A 17,245-nucleotide genomic window follows, 5' to 3' on the forward strand; every position below is an offset into this window, starting at 1 on the left:
CTACTGGCCGCATCCTATATTTCCCTGGATTCTATTCTCCATTCTCTTTGTGGTATGCCTGCTTAAATAGCCATGTTTTTAGACTGTCTGAAAGTTTTGATGTCTCTTTGCAATCTGATTTCTAAAGGCATGGTGTTCCATATTATAGGTCCAGCTAGGGATAGGGCCCTATCCCTTACTTGAGTTAGTCTAGCTGTTTTTACTGAAGGAATAGTTAGCAGTGGTTTGCTGATCTCAGGTTTCTGTTAGGGACATGTACTCGAAGGGCCGTGTTCAGCCATTCTGCCTTTTCGTCATGTATTAATTTATGTATGGTATGTAGAGTCTTGTATTGTATTCTTTGCTCAATGGGTAGCCAGTGTAGTTCAATTAGGGTATCAGTGATATGGTCTCTTATTACTTTTACCAGTTAGAATTCTTGCAGCTGCGTTTTGTAATACCTGTAGTGGTCTTATCGTGGTGTACGGTAGGCCCAGAAGGGCATTACAGTAGACAGTGCTAGCAAAAATTAAAGCTTATAATACTGATCGGAAGTCGGTTAGCGTTAGTAGTGGTTTTAGTCTTCTAAGAGTCATAAGTTTGGCATATCCTTCCCTTACCTTTTAGAGAAGTATGTTTCATACTGAATTCCTTATTGATTATCACTCCAAGGTTTCGTACTGTTTCAGCTAGTTGTATTTTTTGGTTGTTATTGAGTGTGATTGGGTTTTGAATGAATGTTTTTTCTTTCTAGATGTAGGAATTCTGTTTTCTCTATATTATTAACTAGTTCCATTTGGTTCAGAAGCTGTTTTATTATATCTAGATACATGTTGACTATGTTTAATGTTTTCTCATTTGTGTCATCAATTGGAAATATTAATTGAATATCACCAGCGTATATGTAGTGTGAGATGTCCAAACCTGCTAGCAGGTGACATAACGGCAGCACGTATATGTTGAATAGTGTGGCAGATAGAGCTGATCCCTGCGGAACTCCTGTTTGAAGGTTTATTTTCTCTGACATTACGTCTTTGATGAGCCACCAAAATTGCTTGCCCATACTTGAATCACTGCTTGGCCTCATTTAAATATATTCTAAAACATTTAGACCAGCTCCATAGAAGACAATGGAGAAAATGCAGTATAATTTTCAGGGACCCCCACATGCCACCCCCTCATTTTAACCTGTAGTTATATGCCATATATGTTATTCATGTAATAAATTATATGTACACTAGACTCATTCATAATATATAAAATGAAATGCTAATTGATATAAACTGAATACATAAAATTGGCAAGCACAACAGTAAGAATTATTTATATTCAGTAACAGTATAACTACAAGCAGCCACACAGCTGGGGGAATGAACTAGTGGCAGAGAGAGAGACTGGTAGAGGAAGAGAGATTTGCAGGGATGGACTAGTAGCAAGCGAGGACGACTGGTTGGGATGGACTGTGGAGCAGAGAGAATAAGACAGAGTGATGGGAAAGGGGGAAGGAGGGATGTGTGAAACAGGCTTACATCATTAAAAGGGAGAGATACAGTGTGGTCTGGTGCACATATTTCCTTATTGGCATAAGATATTGTGCATTTAAGACATTATTTTGTATTTGGGAAATTTGTTATTGGATTTCTTTGGTTATTTTCCCTATTGTATTCATGCTGTCACTGGTGGGAGGACACATATTTCCCCCTCACACACACTTTTCTTTTAAGTTTTTTTTTTCTTATAGAAAATCACTTGCCCTCCTGTTAGTTTGATCTTGGTAGGGGTCCCATGGCTTTTTCCACATGTGCCTGTTACCAAATTCCATACATGCAGAGGACACCTCCACTCAAAGCAAGAGGCACCGCTATAACATTTTGCACCATTATCACAAGGTGCTGATCATGCATACCAGTGGTATTATTATATAGCATAATCTAAGTAACAGTTTCAACTATCTAGTTAAACTACCACTATTTAAGAAGATCAATCAAAAATTCTTCTAGATCAGAATGGGACAGAATCCAATATAAATACAATATACCAGAAACTCCCCAAACATAGGGTGCAGAGCAAAACAAGGACATTTTCAAACTCACCATAAACAAAAAAAATATTCAAATTCTAGTGTCTCAGTAACAGCAACAAATTCCTTCCACTACCAGAAACATTATATAATAAAATCCTGCAAAATAAAATGTATTCAGAGCCTATAGAAAATCTGCCATACCATAACATCCTAACTGCCAGATTTAAACAGTAAGAACCCACAAATAACACAATATTACACCAGGCCCTATCATACTAATCAATCACCTATTAAGAAAACAGAATAAGTCAGGCTGTGGTAGAGCCCTATACAGAAACTACATGCTAGCAGAATACCTTATTCTAAGTCACACATGCAGAATACACAGACCCTTGACAAATACAGAATAAAGAGACCAAAAGTATAAATACAATCGTACAGAGAAAAACTGAACTGGAAATTGCAAGCAGCCAGATATTGTATGCATTGCAACACTGGAAAATTAGACATCACCTTTTCTCATAAAAACAATACAATCAACAAATATAAAAGATCAGTAATAGTAATAAAATATTTCAAAGCTGACATATAGAAAAATAATATTTCAAAGCTGACATATAGAACATTCAATAATTTAAAACAATTTTTAAATTTCCTAAAACACTAATAAAATATTTCAAAACATAAGACAAATCTAACAGCCAACAGTTAAAACAAGGATTTAAAAAATCCCTCTCCCCCTATGCCTAGGAACTTCTGATTTCCAATCACCCTGAGATTGCCACAGACTGGGGGGCATGGGGGCACAAACCTGCTCTCTTATACACACATGCTCTCTCTCCCATATACACATACACACACTCCCCTCTTATATGCACATGCTCTCTCTCATTCATTTTCCCTCTCTCAAACACACTCCCTCTTAGCATTGTTGCTAATGTATTGTTAATTGTAAACCGCGGTGATGTATATTTTACGTACTGCGGTATATAAAAACCTCTAAATAAATAAATAAATAAATACATGCTCACACACACAAATGCTCCCTCTTACAGACCTGTCATTCACATGCGCTTTCTCGCACATTCCCTCTCTTGCACACATCCTCATACACATATGCTCTCACACGTGCCCTCTTTTATACACGTTTGCTCTCCCTCAGTCTCTCAAGTCTCTCACAAAGATGGATATATATAAGGGTTCTCTTTCTAATATACACAGACTCTGATACACATACACTAGCTCTCTCACACATACACATGGCTTACATACCCTCTCTCTCACCTGGGCCTCTCCCTCTTTTTCCTGGAGTCTATGGGGGGGGGGGGAAGAGGGTCCCGTAGCCACCTTCTTACTCAGGCTGTTGGCAACCCCATAGCCTTCTTCACCTTCCAGCAAGATAGGTGAGCTGGGGCCTTGTGGCCTCCTTTAGTCTTTGGCTGCCAGCAAGATGGGGTGCACCAGCAGCCTGTAGCATCCTTCACTCTTTGGTCATCGGTGAGATGGAGTAAGCCGGAAACCTATCAGGCTTCTTTGCACGGGCTATGTCTCCTCCCAAAGTTCTCGGACCCCCTGTTATGGTCTGGCAGACCTCTATGGGTCCACTGACCATATGCTGGGAACCACTTCTCTAGATTCCTTGGCACTTTCCATTCTATGACCTATCAGAACCTTTATTCAAAGACCACAGCTTTAGACACCACTAGGATTTTGTACTCATGATTCTTTCTTCGGCTTCACTAAGTGCCTGCCTTATTGTAAATGCATCTCCTTTCCTTCATCTGTCTCTATATACTTACTTTCAAACCACCAAATAAATCCTTGATTATTTACTACCCAGATGAGTACTCACAATATACCTCACCTCAACAATTTACACAGCTAAAACCATGAACTACTTCAAATCTCACTTAACTTTACCTTTTTATTCATTTTTTGTTAAATTGAAAATTCCTACTGTAACTAGTTCTGATTGTCATCTGACTTGATGCCATCATGGGAAAAGGTAGAATCTCAAATGGTTGTTAAGAAAACAAATATAATATTGAGATGGATCATGGTGGTTTACACTTAACAATAAAAATAAATTATGTAAAACAAATGTCACAAAATTATATCAGGCAATACATCAACGATTCTAAAACAAACTGCCATCCCTAAGATTAATTAAACTCTCGACAATTCAGGGTAGAATATTTACCACAGCAGCGCCCATGCTTTGGAATAAGCTGCCTGAAGGGTTAAGAGTAGAAATAGATTTACTTCAGTTTGGGAAGCGCTTAAAGAGTCGCTTGTTCTCCCTGGCCTACTAAGTTCTTGCAGCATTTACAAGATGGTTGTAGGATAATTGAAGCAATGTTCTCATGTTTGATACTGTTTGAATTAGTTGCTTAAATTGAGTTTGCCTGTGTGAATGAGTATTCTGATGTAATCCGCTAAAACGTATGGATTAGAAGATTAAAAGTTATATTAAACAAACATCTTCCTTTTTATTGCCCGTAAAAAACACACAAAACAAGTCCATCTGTGCTATACTCAGTTGTCATTCCAAAAGCCTGCTTAAAGAGCCAGGTTTTCAATCCTTTCAAACATTTTTGTATCTGTCACTCAAATTTTCAGACATAGAATTCCATAAAATTGGCCCATTTCTGTGGCTATTATCCTGCTTCTCTTCAAAGAGAAATGTTATTTTTAATCTTTCTTTAATACATTATCTTTGACAATATATAAACACTGATGCTATATGCTTGTTTTAAGAGAATTGCTTCTGTTTTATATTACCTCACTAAAAATTTAAATAAAAAGGTACTTTTTAAACAGCATAGTACACATATGGTACAGTTTTCTTTAAAAGCAGTAGCCCCACATACTCACTGCATACTTATAACCAGACGAGTGCCACTAGCATATGTAGAACAATTCAGTTCACTTGCCATTTACTCCTTGCAAAACATGCATAAAATCTGACAATTCTAACCTCTCTTCCTCCTCATTGTTCTTGGGCCCCTGGATCATGTAGCATAGCCCCATACTACCATATTTTGAGCATATCCAATAGAAATAGCAAATATAAACCCTGCTTCCAAAGTAAAAGTTATCCACTGATTCAGAATATACAGGGTGGCCCATGGAAAAGTAACCCGCCTCCAATAACCATGCATTGGCGGCAGGCTACTTTTCCATGGGCCACCCTATATAACTGGTACCCATGGTATTGCTCAAATTATGAAAATCTGGACTATCACCACTTATGTAAAGAGATGGACTGAAAATACAGATTCTGAACTGGGATCATAAACTCCACACAATTATCTAAGTATTTGCCAGCAGGCAGGGAGTTTTGCAATTTCAATTGAAATTTGTCAATAAAAGAAATTCTGATCAAAACAATCTGTTACATAAAACACTGGAAGCCAAAAGGAAAGTTTAGGTTCATGCCCAATTGTTAGCTCAGTCAGAATAAAGAGGGTTGTAGAAGCAGGTCCTGAAGACAAAAATTTACAGACATTGCCCTGGCAATGCATCAGGTTCTTCTTAGTGTTTGGGTAATTGCCAGGTTCTTGTGGCCTGGTTTTGGCCTCTGTTGGAAACAGGATGCTGGGCTTGATGGACCCTTGGTCTGACCCAGCATGGCAATTTCTTATGATCACTTCCTGGCCAACATGGCATAACCAGGATCAGAGTGTCTTAGGGAGTCCTGGTTCAATGAAGCTGAAAATCCAGTCAGAGCTTGTTTGTGGATCAGAAATAGAAGGGAGAAAATTTAAGGAGTGAAAAAGATCAAGATGCTATATATGATAAACCTATGACACTTCAGTCTTGCCACAAATCTTCATTATATTTTAAGTGGTGTACTTTAAAACAACCAAACAAAAAAAACAAACCACCATATGCTTACCCCAGTCTGTTCCATCACCTGCACTTCTTGATTCTCCACCATCAAGCTCATCTGGTGAAACCAAGAAGTCAAACTCCTTTAGAGCTTCTTCTGTATCTCTGTCTTCAATTGCATCAGGCAGCATTTTTTTCCTTATAATCTAGTAAAGAGAAAAATTACATCTATCAATGGACTATCAGATAGATTAACCAGATAAGCAGACATCTCTCTTAAGAAGGAAGCATCGATTCCTAAGACAATTATTTTTTTTTTACTGCATACATCCCTCTTTGTGGCTTTTTTCTTCCGTTTCTAAACAAGATACAACTATAGTTAAATGTTTTAAATGTAATTTAGGCCAGCGGTTCTCAACCCAATCATCAGGATAAAACCTAGCTAATCAGGTTTTTAGGATATCCACAATGAATATGCATAAGATAGATTTGCATACAATGGAGGCAGAGCAGGCAGATCTCTCATATATATATATATATATTCATCAAGGATATCCTGAAAACCTGACTGGCTAGGTGTGTTCCAAGGACTGGGTTGAGAACCCCTGATTTAGGAAATTCAGGCAGTATAGACATCCATAAAACACTTCTGGCATGAAATGGAAGGGAACTGAGATGATAGATTAGAACACAGCTACAATCTGTGGAATGTATAGAAAAAAAGCATGACAAGCAACAATACTTTATCAGATAAATAGCAACTTGGACTGGCCCAATGTCAAACAAACAGTGCCACATAGTGTCATGTAGGAAACATGGGTTTAATTATCAAGCCCAACATCTACTTCAGGGAATCCTGTATAGCAGTGTTTCCCTAAATAGTGTACCATGAAATTATTCTACCAGCCAGCCAGAGTCAACTGCAGGGAGGAGTGTTGCAATGGGAAGAGCCACTGCTGCTGCAAGCAACCACAAAGTCTCTTTTTACTCTACATTGCCTGGCCTGCAAGGGTAGGCAGCCAGTAGTGCTTACCTGCTGCTGCTGCTGCTCCCTAATCTGCCAAGGCCCTGCAGACTGCAGAAGGAAGCAACAACAGTTTGCAACTGCTACTTCCCCGATTACCCTCTGCCAATTGAATGATATGGTGGGAGGGAAGAGGAAAGGTGGGACAGATGATTACCCTGATGGGGAATAGGGGGAGAGAAAGAAGGGAAGAACATAAGGTCAAGGGGGTTGGGGGGAGGGGGGATGAATACCATAGATGGGAGTGGAATAGAAGGGAAGATAATATGAATGCCTCACAGGACTGGGATGAGAGGAAAAGGAAGGTGATTATTCCAAGGATGGTGGTGGAAGGGAAGACAATTATGCTTTGGGGGGGGGGGGGGGGGGTGTGATGGGAATCCAGTGCCAAGTATGTCATGACAAAAAAAAGATTGCCTCTACAGCAGTAATGCCCAATTAGTGCACCCAAGAGTAGAAGTCCCAGGCAGGGCACAGCAGACATCTACTAGCTATTTTAGCCAAAAAAAATCTTTCAGAAATAGGAAGAAAGATCCATCTGAAGAAAATAGGATAAAACATAAGCATTGTCAAGTTAAGTGTAAAACATTGATAAGACAGGTGGAGAGAGAATTTGAAATGAAGTTGGCCATAGAGGCAAAAACTCATAATAAAAACTTTTTAAAATATATCCGAAGCAAGAAACCTGTGAGGGAGTCGGTTGGACCATTAGATGACCGAGGGGTTAACTGGGCTCTTAGGGAAGATAAGACCATTGCAGAAAGACTAAATGAATTCTTTGCTTCCGTTTACACTAATGAGGATGTTGGGGAGATACCAGTTCCGGAGATGGTTTTCAGGGGTGATGAGTCAGGCGAACTGAACGAAATCACTGTGAACCTGGAAGATGTAGTAGGCCAGATTGACAAACTAAAGAGTAGCAAATCACCTGGACCGGATGGTATGCATCCTAGGGTTCTGAAGGAACTCAAAAATGAAATTTCTGATCTATTAGTTAAAATTTGTAACCTATCATTAAAATCATCCATTGTACCTGAAGACTGGAGGGTGGCCAATGTAACCCCAATATTTAAAAAAGGCTCCAGGGGCGATCCGGGTAACTATAGACCAGTGAGCCTGACTTCAGTGCCGGGAAAAATAGTAGAAACTATTCTCAAGATCAAAATCGTAGAGCATATAAGAAAGACATGGTTTAATGGAACACAGTCAGCATTATTTACCCAAGGGAAGTCTTGCCTAGCAAATCTGTTTCATTTTTTTGAAGGGGTCAATAAACATGTGGATAAAGGTGAACCGGTAGATGTAATGTATTTGGATTTTCAGAAGGCGTTTGACAAAGTCCCTTATGAGAGGCTTCTATGAAAACTAAAGAGTCATGGGATAGGAGGCGATGGCCTTTTGTGGATTACAAACTGGTTAAAAGACAGGAAACAGAAGAGGATTAAATTGTCAATTTTCTCAGTGGAAAAGGGTTAACAGTGGAGTGCCTCAGGGATCTGTACTTGGACCGGTGCTTTTCTATATATATATATAAATGATCTGGAAAGGAATATGACGAGTGAGGTTATCAAATTTGTGGATGGTACAAAATTATTCAGAGTAGTTAAATCATAAGCGGACTGTGATACATTACAGGAGGACCTTGCAAGACTGGAAGAATGAGCATCCAAATGGCAGATGAAATTTAATGTGGACAAGTGCAAGGTGTTGCATATAGGGAAAAATAACCCTTGCTGTAGTTACACGATGTTAGGTTCCATATTAGGAGCTACCACCCACGAGAAAGATCTTGGCATCATAGTGGATAATACTTTAAAATCATCAGCTCAGTGTGCTGCAGCAGTCAAAAAAGCAAACAGAATGTTAGGAATTATTAGGAAGGGAATGGTTAATAAAACGGAAAATGTCATAATGCCTCTATATCGCTCCATGGTGAGACCGCACCTTGAATACTGTGTACAATTCTGGTCACCACATCGCAAAAAAAGATATAGTTGCGATGGAGAAGATACAGAGAAGGGCAACCAAAATGATAAAGGGGATGGAACAGCTCCCCTATGAGGAAAGGCTGAAGAGGTTAGGGCTGTTCAGCTTGGAGAACAGATGGTTGAGGGGGGATATGATAGAGGTCTTTAAGATCATGAGAGGTCTAGAATGAGTAGATGTGACTCGGTTATTTACACTTTCGAATAATAGAAGGACTAGGGGGCATTCCATGAAGTTAGCAAGTAGCACATTTAAGACTAATCGGAGAAAATTCTTTCACTCAACGCACAATAAAGCTCTGGAATTTGTTACCAGAGGATGTGGTTAGTGCAGTTAGTGTAGCTGGGTTCAAAAAAGGTTTGGATAAGTTCTTGGAGGAGAAGTCCATTAACAGCTATTAATCAAGTTTACTTAGGGAATAGCCATTGCTATTAGTTGCATCAGTAGCATGGGATCTTCTTAGTGTTTGGATAATTGCCAGGTTCTTGTGGCCTGGTTTGGCCTCTGTTGGAAACAGGATGCTGGGCTTGATGGACCTTTGGTCGGACCCAACATGGCAATTTCTTATGTTCTTAGCTATTTCAAGTGTGAACATATACCAGGTTCTGAAGGAAATCATGATCACCGCCTCTCAACCAGAGCACTGTCATTGCAATTGCTACATACGACAGGGTCAGAAGTGAGGAACTGCCATTAGGTATCCATAAATGAAAGCTCATGGTGCTGTGGCCCCAGTAGATGACTGTTCTGATTGAGCTAACAGCCCAAAAGAGGAAGCTGCCAGGCAAAAAAAATTCAAACACTCTATGTCCTGTCAATTACTAGCCTTTAACAGAAGGCATGGGGTAACCTGCAAAGAGCATCACGTAAGCAAGAATGCATACCTGTAAGCAGGGTTCTCTACAGACAGCAGGATAAATTAGCCATAACACGTGACAACATCCAACAGCACAGACACAAACCTAGCTTTCAGAGGTCAGTACAGACTTTACTGAGCATGCAAGGAAGTTCCTGTGCATGCACACTGCCTCATGAGCCCCTCAATCTCTTCCAGAGATTAAGCTTTATAGAGGTAGGCGTCTCTCCAGGAAGGCAAGCAGTTAAGTGTGGTTAAGTCAACCTGCTGTCTATGGTGAACCCTGTTTACAGGTAAAGTAATCTTGCTTTTTCCATCAACAAGTAGGCATGAATTAGCCACTGCAGTTGGGAATCTCAGGCTGACAGCTGCATTTACAAACAAATACTTAAAAACAACCTGACCCCACCAAATGGAGATTGGACTTCAGGGTGAACAGGCTGCACAGAACTGCCTACCCAAACAGTAGTAGTGGAATGAAAAGGTATGAACCGATGACCAGTTAGCAGCTTTGCAAATGCTGAATGGAAGTGGCCCTGAGATGAGCCACTGAAGTTGCCATGGCTTAAATGGACAATTTTCTCAGTGGAAGGGAGTGGACAGTGGAGTGCCTCAGGGATCTGTATTGGGACCCTTACTTTTCAATATATTTATAAATGATCTGGAAAGAAATACGAGTGAGATAATCAAATTTGCAGATGACACAAAATTGTTCAGAGTAGTTAAATCACAAGCAGATTGTGATAAATTGCAGGAAGACCTTGTGAGACTGGAAAATTGGGCATCCAAATGGCAGATGAAATTTAATGTGGATAATTGCAAGGTGATGCATATAGGGAAAAATAACCCATGCTATAATTACACAATGTTGGGTTCCATATTAGGTGCTACAACCCAAGAAAGAGATCTAGGTGTCATAGTGGATATCACATTGAAATCGTCGGTTCAGTGTGCTGCGGCAGTCAAAAAAGCAAACAGAATGTTGGGAATTATTAGAAAGGGAATGGTGAATAAAACAGAAAATGTCATAATGCCTCTGTATCGCTCCATGGTGAGACCGCACCTTGAATACTGTGTACAATTCTGGTCGCCGCATCTCAAAAAAGATATAATTGCGATGGAGAAGGTACAGAGAAGGGCTACCAAAATGATAAGGGCAATGGAACAACTTCCCTACGAGGAAAGACTAAAGAGGTTAGGACTTTTCAGCTTGGAGAAGAGACGACTGAGGGGGGATATGATAGAGGTGTTTAAAATTATGAGAGGTCTAGAACGGGTAGATGTGAATCGGTTATTTACTCTTTCGGATAGTAGAAAGACTAGGGGGCACTCCATGAAGTTAGCATGGAGCACATTTAAAACTAATTGGAGAAAGTTCTTTTTTACTCAACGCAAAATTAAACTCTGGAATTTGTTGCCAGAGGATGTGGTCAGTGCAGTTAGTATAGCTGTGTTTAAAAAAGGATTGGATAAGTTCTTGGAGGAGAAGTCCATTACCTGCTATTAAGTTCACTTAGAGAATAGCCACTGACATTAGCAATGGTAAAATGGAATAGACTTAGTTTTTGGGTACTTGCCAGGTTCTTATGGCCTGGATTGGCCACTGTTGGAAACAGGATGCTGGGCTTGTTGGACCCTTGGTCTGACCCAGTATGGCATTTTCTTATGTTCTTAACCTTGACAAATTCCGCAGTGTGCAGTCTGCTAGCCGATTGGACAGAGTTCATTTGGTAACTACTCTTCCCACTCTATTGGGATAAAAGGATATGAACTGAGAAGCCTGATGGTGGGTTTGAGTCCACTTTAGTTAATACTCCAGGAATCTCTTACAGTCCAAGGAATGAAGACCCTTTTTTCCTTTGTGTGCATGCTGTCTTCAAATGAATGTAGGTAGTACAATAGCTTGAATAGCATGAAATGCAGATACCACTTTTCAGAAGGAGCTAGAAGTAAATTCAAACCAGTCTTATGAAAAAAATTAAGATATGGAGAATATTAAATCAGAGCCTATAGTTCAGTGACAGCCACAAAAAAACACTTTCCAAGTGAAAAACTTCAAGTCCATCAACTTGAAGAGTTTAAAAGATTTCATGAGATGAGCTAAGATACGAGGTCCCAAGGCATTGAAGGTTTACTTGACTGGAGGTTTGGAATGCCATAATCCTTTCAAGAACTTAGACACCAAAGAGTGGAGAAGAATCAGAGACCCTTCCATCTACTGGTGATACGCTACAATGCCACAGACATGAACTTTGAAGAGATGCCAATACCTTAAGATGAGAGGCAGAACAGATACTAAAGCAAGTCCCTTGGACCACAGAAGGGATCCAGTTGTCTGGTCCTACACCAAGTCGAGAACCTTTTCCATTTGAAACCAAGATATTCTGGTTGAATGTTTCTTGGTGCAAATCAGAACATCCAACATCTCTTTGGAAAGAAGTAAGAAGGAAACTATTGCACGTTCAACATCTATGCTATGAGGGCCCGTGCCCTGTAGATGGCAGAAACCGCCTTTCTCCTATATAAGGAGCGTCAAGCATATTCTCAATGTAATTGGAGACGGAATTGACAGATGATACACAGATACCACACACTAGTCTAGTGTTATGAGGACTATGCTTGCCTTGTCCTGAAGGGCCTTCTGGTGATTTAGAGGAATTGGTGGGAATGCATAGAGTAGATCGATGTTCCAGTCTAGCACAAAAGTGTTGAGAGTTAATCTGTAGCTACTTGGAGGCATGGGGCAGAATTTTCACAGACTTTCTACAGCAACTTAAGTCATCAATGATTTCTTGATCCTAGGACCAATTATGTGGTACTAACACTGTTGAGATGGTTTGCCAACATATTCTGGTTTCACAGAAAGAAAGCCACCTGGAGTTGGGCATCATGATGTCCCACCCAATACCCTATTTGAATGGACTCTAGCCAGAGGGTGGAAGAGCCCATACCTTCCCTGCTTGTTCATACAAAACACGGCCACACTTGGTTCTCCATCTGGATCAAGATTCTCTTTCCTGAAAGGTGACAGAAAACCCTTAGAGCATAGCGGATGACTCAGTTCCAGGTGGTTGATTTGTAGATAACTCTCCAATAGGGACTACAATTCATGTGTCTACATCACATTTGAATGCGATCCCCACCCTTGATAGAGGTGTCAGAATACAGTCATTTGATGCAGTGGAACACACAACAAGAGATCCACCTTTAGAATTCTCTGGATTCATCCCCCACTGAGATCATCCCAGGAGTCATTGTGATTTAGTGGGACAATGGCTAATACATGAACCCTAGTTCTGCAGATTCCTTTCTAGTGGAAAAGGCTTGTTTGCGCATCATTAATACCTTTCAGTTATTTGAAGTTCTGTTATACTGTCCTTGCACCTCCTCTCCTCCAAGGTATATATATACACACATTCTGGTCCTTTACTCATCTCATATGCTTTTGATGCAGACCCTATACCATTTTAGTCATGTTCCTCCATACCGCTTTCATCCTGTCCTTATCCTTTTTGAGATAAGATCTTCAGAACTGAATACAGCACTCCAAGTGAGGCCTCACCACCTTTTTCTCTTTCTGTGCAGACCAGCCATTGCCTTATGTTGTTTCATTGCCTTGAGATCACCAGACATTATCACCCAAAGATCCCTCTCCCAGAGCTTGTCTTTTAGTCTTTCACCCCCAATCTGATTTGGGGAGAATAGTAGTCAAAGCCTGACTGTATAAACCTAGCAATCAGTGTTTCTCAACCACTGGTCCCGAACACCATTTCTGCTGGTAAATGGAATGACAGTGATTGGAGGAGGAGGAAACAGCAGGACCTGCTCTGTAGCTGCATATACTGCATTGCAAACTGAACCACAGCCAAAGACTTTTCCAAACCCTCTCCCACCCGCAGACCATTTTTTGCAAATGGGGTGGCTCTGAGGCCCCAGGAAAGGTAAGCGGCTCTCTGTCCTCCCTGTACAGGGAGTAGAAGCAACTCACCATGGTTCTGAGGGGACGCAAAGAGATCCACCTCCGGCAGACCCCCACCTGCGGAAGATCTTGTCCGCCATGGAGGAGTTGAGGGACCACTCGTGGGGGTGGAACATCCGACTTAGGCGGTCTGCCACCACATTCTCCGTCCCTGCCAAGTATACTGCTCTTAGGAGCATGGCCCGGGACAGAGCCCAGCCACAGGTTTGCGTGGCTTCCTAACAGAAAAGATAGGAGCCTGTGCCCCCCTGGTTGTTCACGTACCACATGGCCACTTGGTTGTCAGTCTGTATAAGGAAAACCTTGTGGGACAGGCGATCCTGGAATCGCATCGCCCAGAGCTCCAGAAAGTTTATCTGGCATCTCACCTTGGGCCTCGAGCACACACCCTGTGTGCGGAGACAGTCTACATGTGCAGCCCAGCTGATGTTGGAGACATTGGTGGTAAGGATCACCTGAGCAGGAGGGTGTTGAAACAGAAGACCCTTGCTCAGGTTGGCCTCTTGTACCCACTAGGCAAATGAGTCCTGCAGCGGCTCAGTTATCCAGACCAGCGCGGAGAGTTCCTGAGAGACTTGGTGCCACAGGGAATGCAAGGTCCACTGCGTCATTCTCATGGCCAGGTGAGCCATCGGGTGACATGCCCCGACATCACCAAGTGGCCCAGTAGCCGCTAAAGCAGGCGGGCACAGGCCGTCTGTCTGTGGTGAATGGACCAAGCCAGCCCTGCCAGGGTTGCCATCCAGTCACTGGGGAGGAATGCCCTGGTCACTGTGGTATCCAGGTCCGCTCCGATAAAACTGGGATGGAGTTAGCTGGGATTTTGGATAATTGATGAGAAACCCCAGTGACTGGAGTACTCAGACTGTCGAGTGTAGGGCCCAAAAGACTACTTCCCTCGAACTCCTGATGAGCCAGTCGCCCAAATATGGGAACATATGCACTCCCTTGCGGCGCAGATGGGCTCCCTCCGCCAAGTACTTGGTGAAGACCCAGGGTGTGAAGGCAAGGCAGAAGGGCAGAACCCTGTATAGAAAATGCCGCTGGCCTACCACAAAGTGCAGAAGTTTCCAATGGGGCGCAAAATATGGCGATGTGCGTGTAGGCGTCCTACAAATCGAGAGAGCAGAGCCAGTCCCCCTGATGAAGGGGAATCAAGGTGTCCAACGACATAGTCTTGAACCATTCTCACCTCAGGAACTTGTTTAGGGCTTAGAGGTCGAGGATGGGATGGAGGCCTCCTGTTTTCTTTGGAATGAGAAAGTACCTGAACCCCCGGTCCTCCTGGGTGCGGGGAACTGGCTTGATGGCTTTTGCCCATAACAGGGTCAAGAGTTCCAACTCGAGGGTTGTCACACGAGGCCCCACCCCAGTGAGGGAGGGGAGTCTGGCGGAATGCTAAGATTCAGGCAGAAGACGCAAACATTGTGCGGGTCTGTAATGGACATAGTCCGCGGACACTTTCTGAAGCCAGTCGCCATCGAAAAAAGATGATGCGCGGTCAGTGACCAGCAGCCACCGGGGGGGGGGAGGGGGGAGAGAAGCTTGGGAACAGACCGCAACTCCTCGAAAATTTTACTTACTGAATGCTAGAGGAAACAACTCACAAAGGGGGACCCCGGAGTGGGTACGTACCGGCAAAAAAATAATTCCTTTTGTTTTAGGAAAGAAGCTGAAGAGCTCCAAAAACCCGCAAGGCAACTGCACCACAGAAAAAGGAGACTGAAGGGGGACCCAGTGTGGCTGTGGGGATAGTGGTATGCTCAGCAAAAGTATTCCGTGCCGGGTTCCATCTGACGTCACCCATCTGTGAGGACTACCAACCTGCTTGACCTGGGAGAATTGATTTTACAGTCTGGGAAAACAAATAAGCATGGGGGTAACTTGCTTATGTGCCTGTTATTTTGGATGCAACTCCAAAATTCTCTGCTTAAACGGCAATAGGTAACAGGGACTCAGACAGCAACCAACAAGGGCCCTGACTGACGGTTTGGGAAATTAAGGAGTGACCTGTATGGTGCAGCAGATGCTACCATAAGCTTGCTGGGTAGACTGGATGGACTATTTGGTCCTTTTCTGCCATCATTTTCTATGCTCTATTTTTGCAATTTTGAATTTTTGTATTTTTTTCCCTCTATTGTAATGGGAGGAGGAATGGGGTAGGTTATTCTGTTTTAGATTGTATTTGATTTTTAAGTATTACCTTGATTTTTAAATTGTAACTTATCCAGGGTGATAAGGTTCTTGCCAGGTTCTTGTGGCCTGGTTTGGCCTCTGTTCGAAACAGGATGCTGGGCTTGATGGACCCTTGGTCTGACCCAGCATGGCAATTTCTTATGTTCTTATATTTATAAATGCCATAAATACATTTAAAAAGGGCACAATGAAAAACAAAACCAAAAAACCTATAATCACACAAAATCATGGCAAATGAACACCCATCTGATAGAGACAAAGTGAACTGAATGGGGCTCCATGTAATACTGATGACTTGGGGCCAACCCACACATATTCTGAGCATAGAGAAGATTTGGAAAGTTCTTCTAAGACGACCCAGTCCCAGGCACATGAAAAATATCCATATCCTTCTTATGCTCAGAGAAAGCAAATTTGCTTACCATAAACAGGGCTCTCACAGAATGATGAATTATCCCTAACACATGGGTGAGGTCATCAGATAGTGCCAAATGGACCTGTCTCTCTAGCTCACTATACACAGCGTTCTCTTTCATGTGTGTGGCCTTGTGAGCTTCTCAGTCCTTTGCAGAGCTTAATTTCAGCTAGCTATTCAGTTCTAGGGAGCCAGGAGGGTATTATGCTTGTTTAATTCATTTTACTTTCTATGGAGAACCCCATTTACCTTAAGCAAACTTTCTCCACTGACAAGCAGGGCTGAATTAGCCATGACACGTGGGAAGTCCCAAGCAGAAGATTACAAAGCAAAACACTTAACTATGTATAAGTAGCTCTCTCGTAGAGAATGAGCTACCAGGTGAATAGGCTGTGCCAAACTGCTTGTCTAAAGCTACTGCCACTTCTTGAAAGACTACCTAGACAGTAGTGGGATGTGAAAGTATGCAGATTAAGTTGCAGCTCTGCAGATGTCTTCCCTGGAAGCAACTTTCAGGTGAGCGACCAAAGAAGCCCTAGCTCTGACAATCAGCCTTGATAGTGTCATCTCATTGCATAGCAATGGTCAATATAGTTGGATAGAGTACATTTGGCAACTGCTACTCCCATTCTGTTGTGATTGTAGGATACAAATAAGTGAGCTACCTGACAAAAACTGTTGAGTTCTCTTCAAGCAATAAACCAAGGCCATCTTACAGTCCAGTGAATGAAGCACTGAACTGTGTGCAAGTGGCTTTGGAAAGGATGAAGGCAAACAAAGGCCTGGTTCATGTGAAAAAACAAAAGCCACCTTAGACATTACTGCTGTCAAGTTTCAAACTTGTGCTAATTCAACCCCTTTTTGTATCTGTTACCATATGTCCAATATATGTGCATGTATCATTCTATGTAATGAAGAGCATGATAGACTGCTGATGTTGAGGGCATTTTTAGCAT

General features: G+C 41.9%; 1 protein-coding gene across 5 annotated transcripts in view; it reads right to left on the bottom strand.

Annotated features, from left to right (window-relative positions):
• STRN (striatin) overlaps positions 1–17,245 on the bottom strand; it is a 533,408-nt gene that overhangs the window by 171,389 nt on the left and 344,774 nt on the right. For all 5 annotated transcript variants that reach the window (XM_029593931.1, XM_029593930.1, XM_029593929.1 and 2 more), the window contains one exon: positions 5,901–6,039. In XM_029593931.1, the coding sequence (XP_029449791.1) occupies positions 5,901–6,039 (139 nt within the window). The remainder of the gene's footprint in view (positions 1–5,900; positions 6,040–17,245) is intronic.

This window comes from Rhinatrema bivittatum, chromosome 3 (genome assembly GCF_901001135.1).
Source record: "Rhinatrema bivittatum chromosome 3, aRhiBiv1.1, whole genome shotgun sequence".
In the NCBI taxonomy this organism is placed as follows: domain Eukaryota; kingdom Metazoa; phylum Chordata; class Amphibia; order Gymnophiona; family Rhinatrematidae; genus Rhinatrema; species Rhinatrema bivittatum.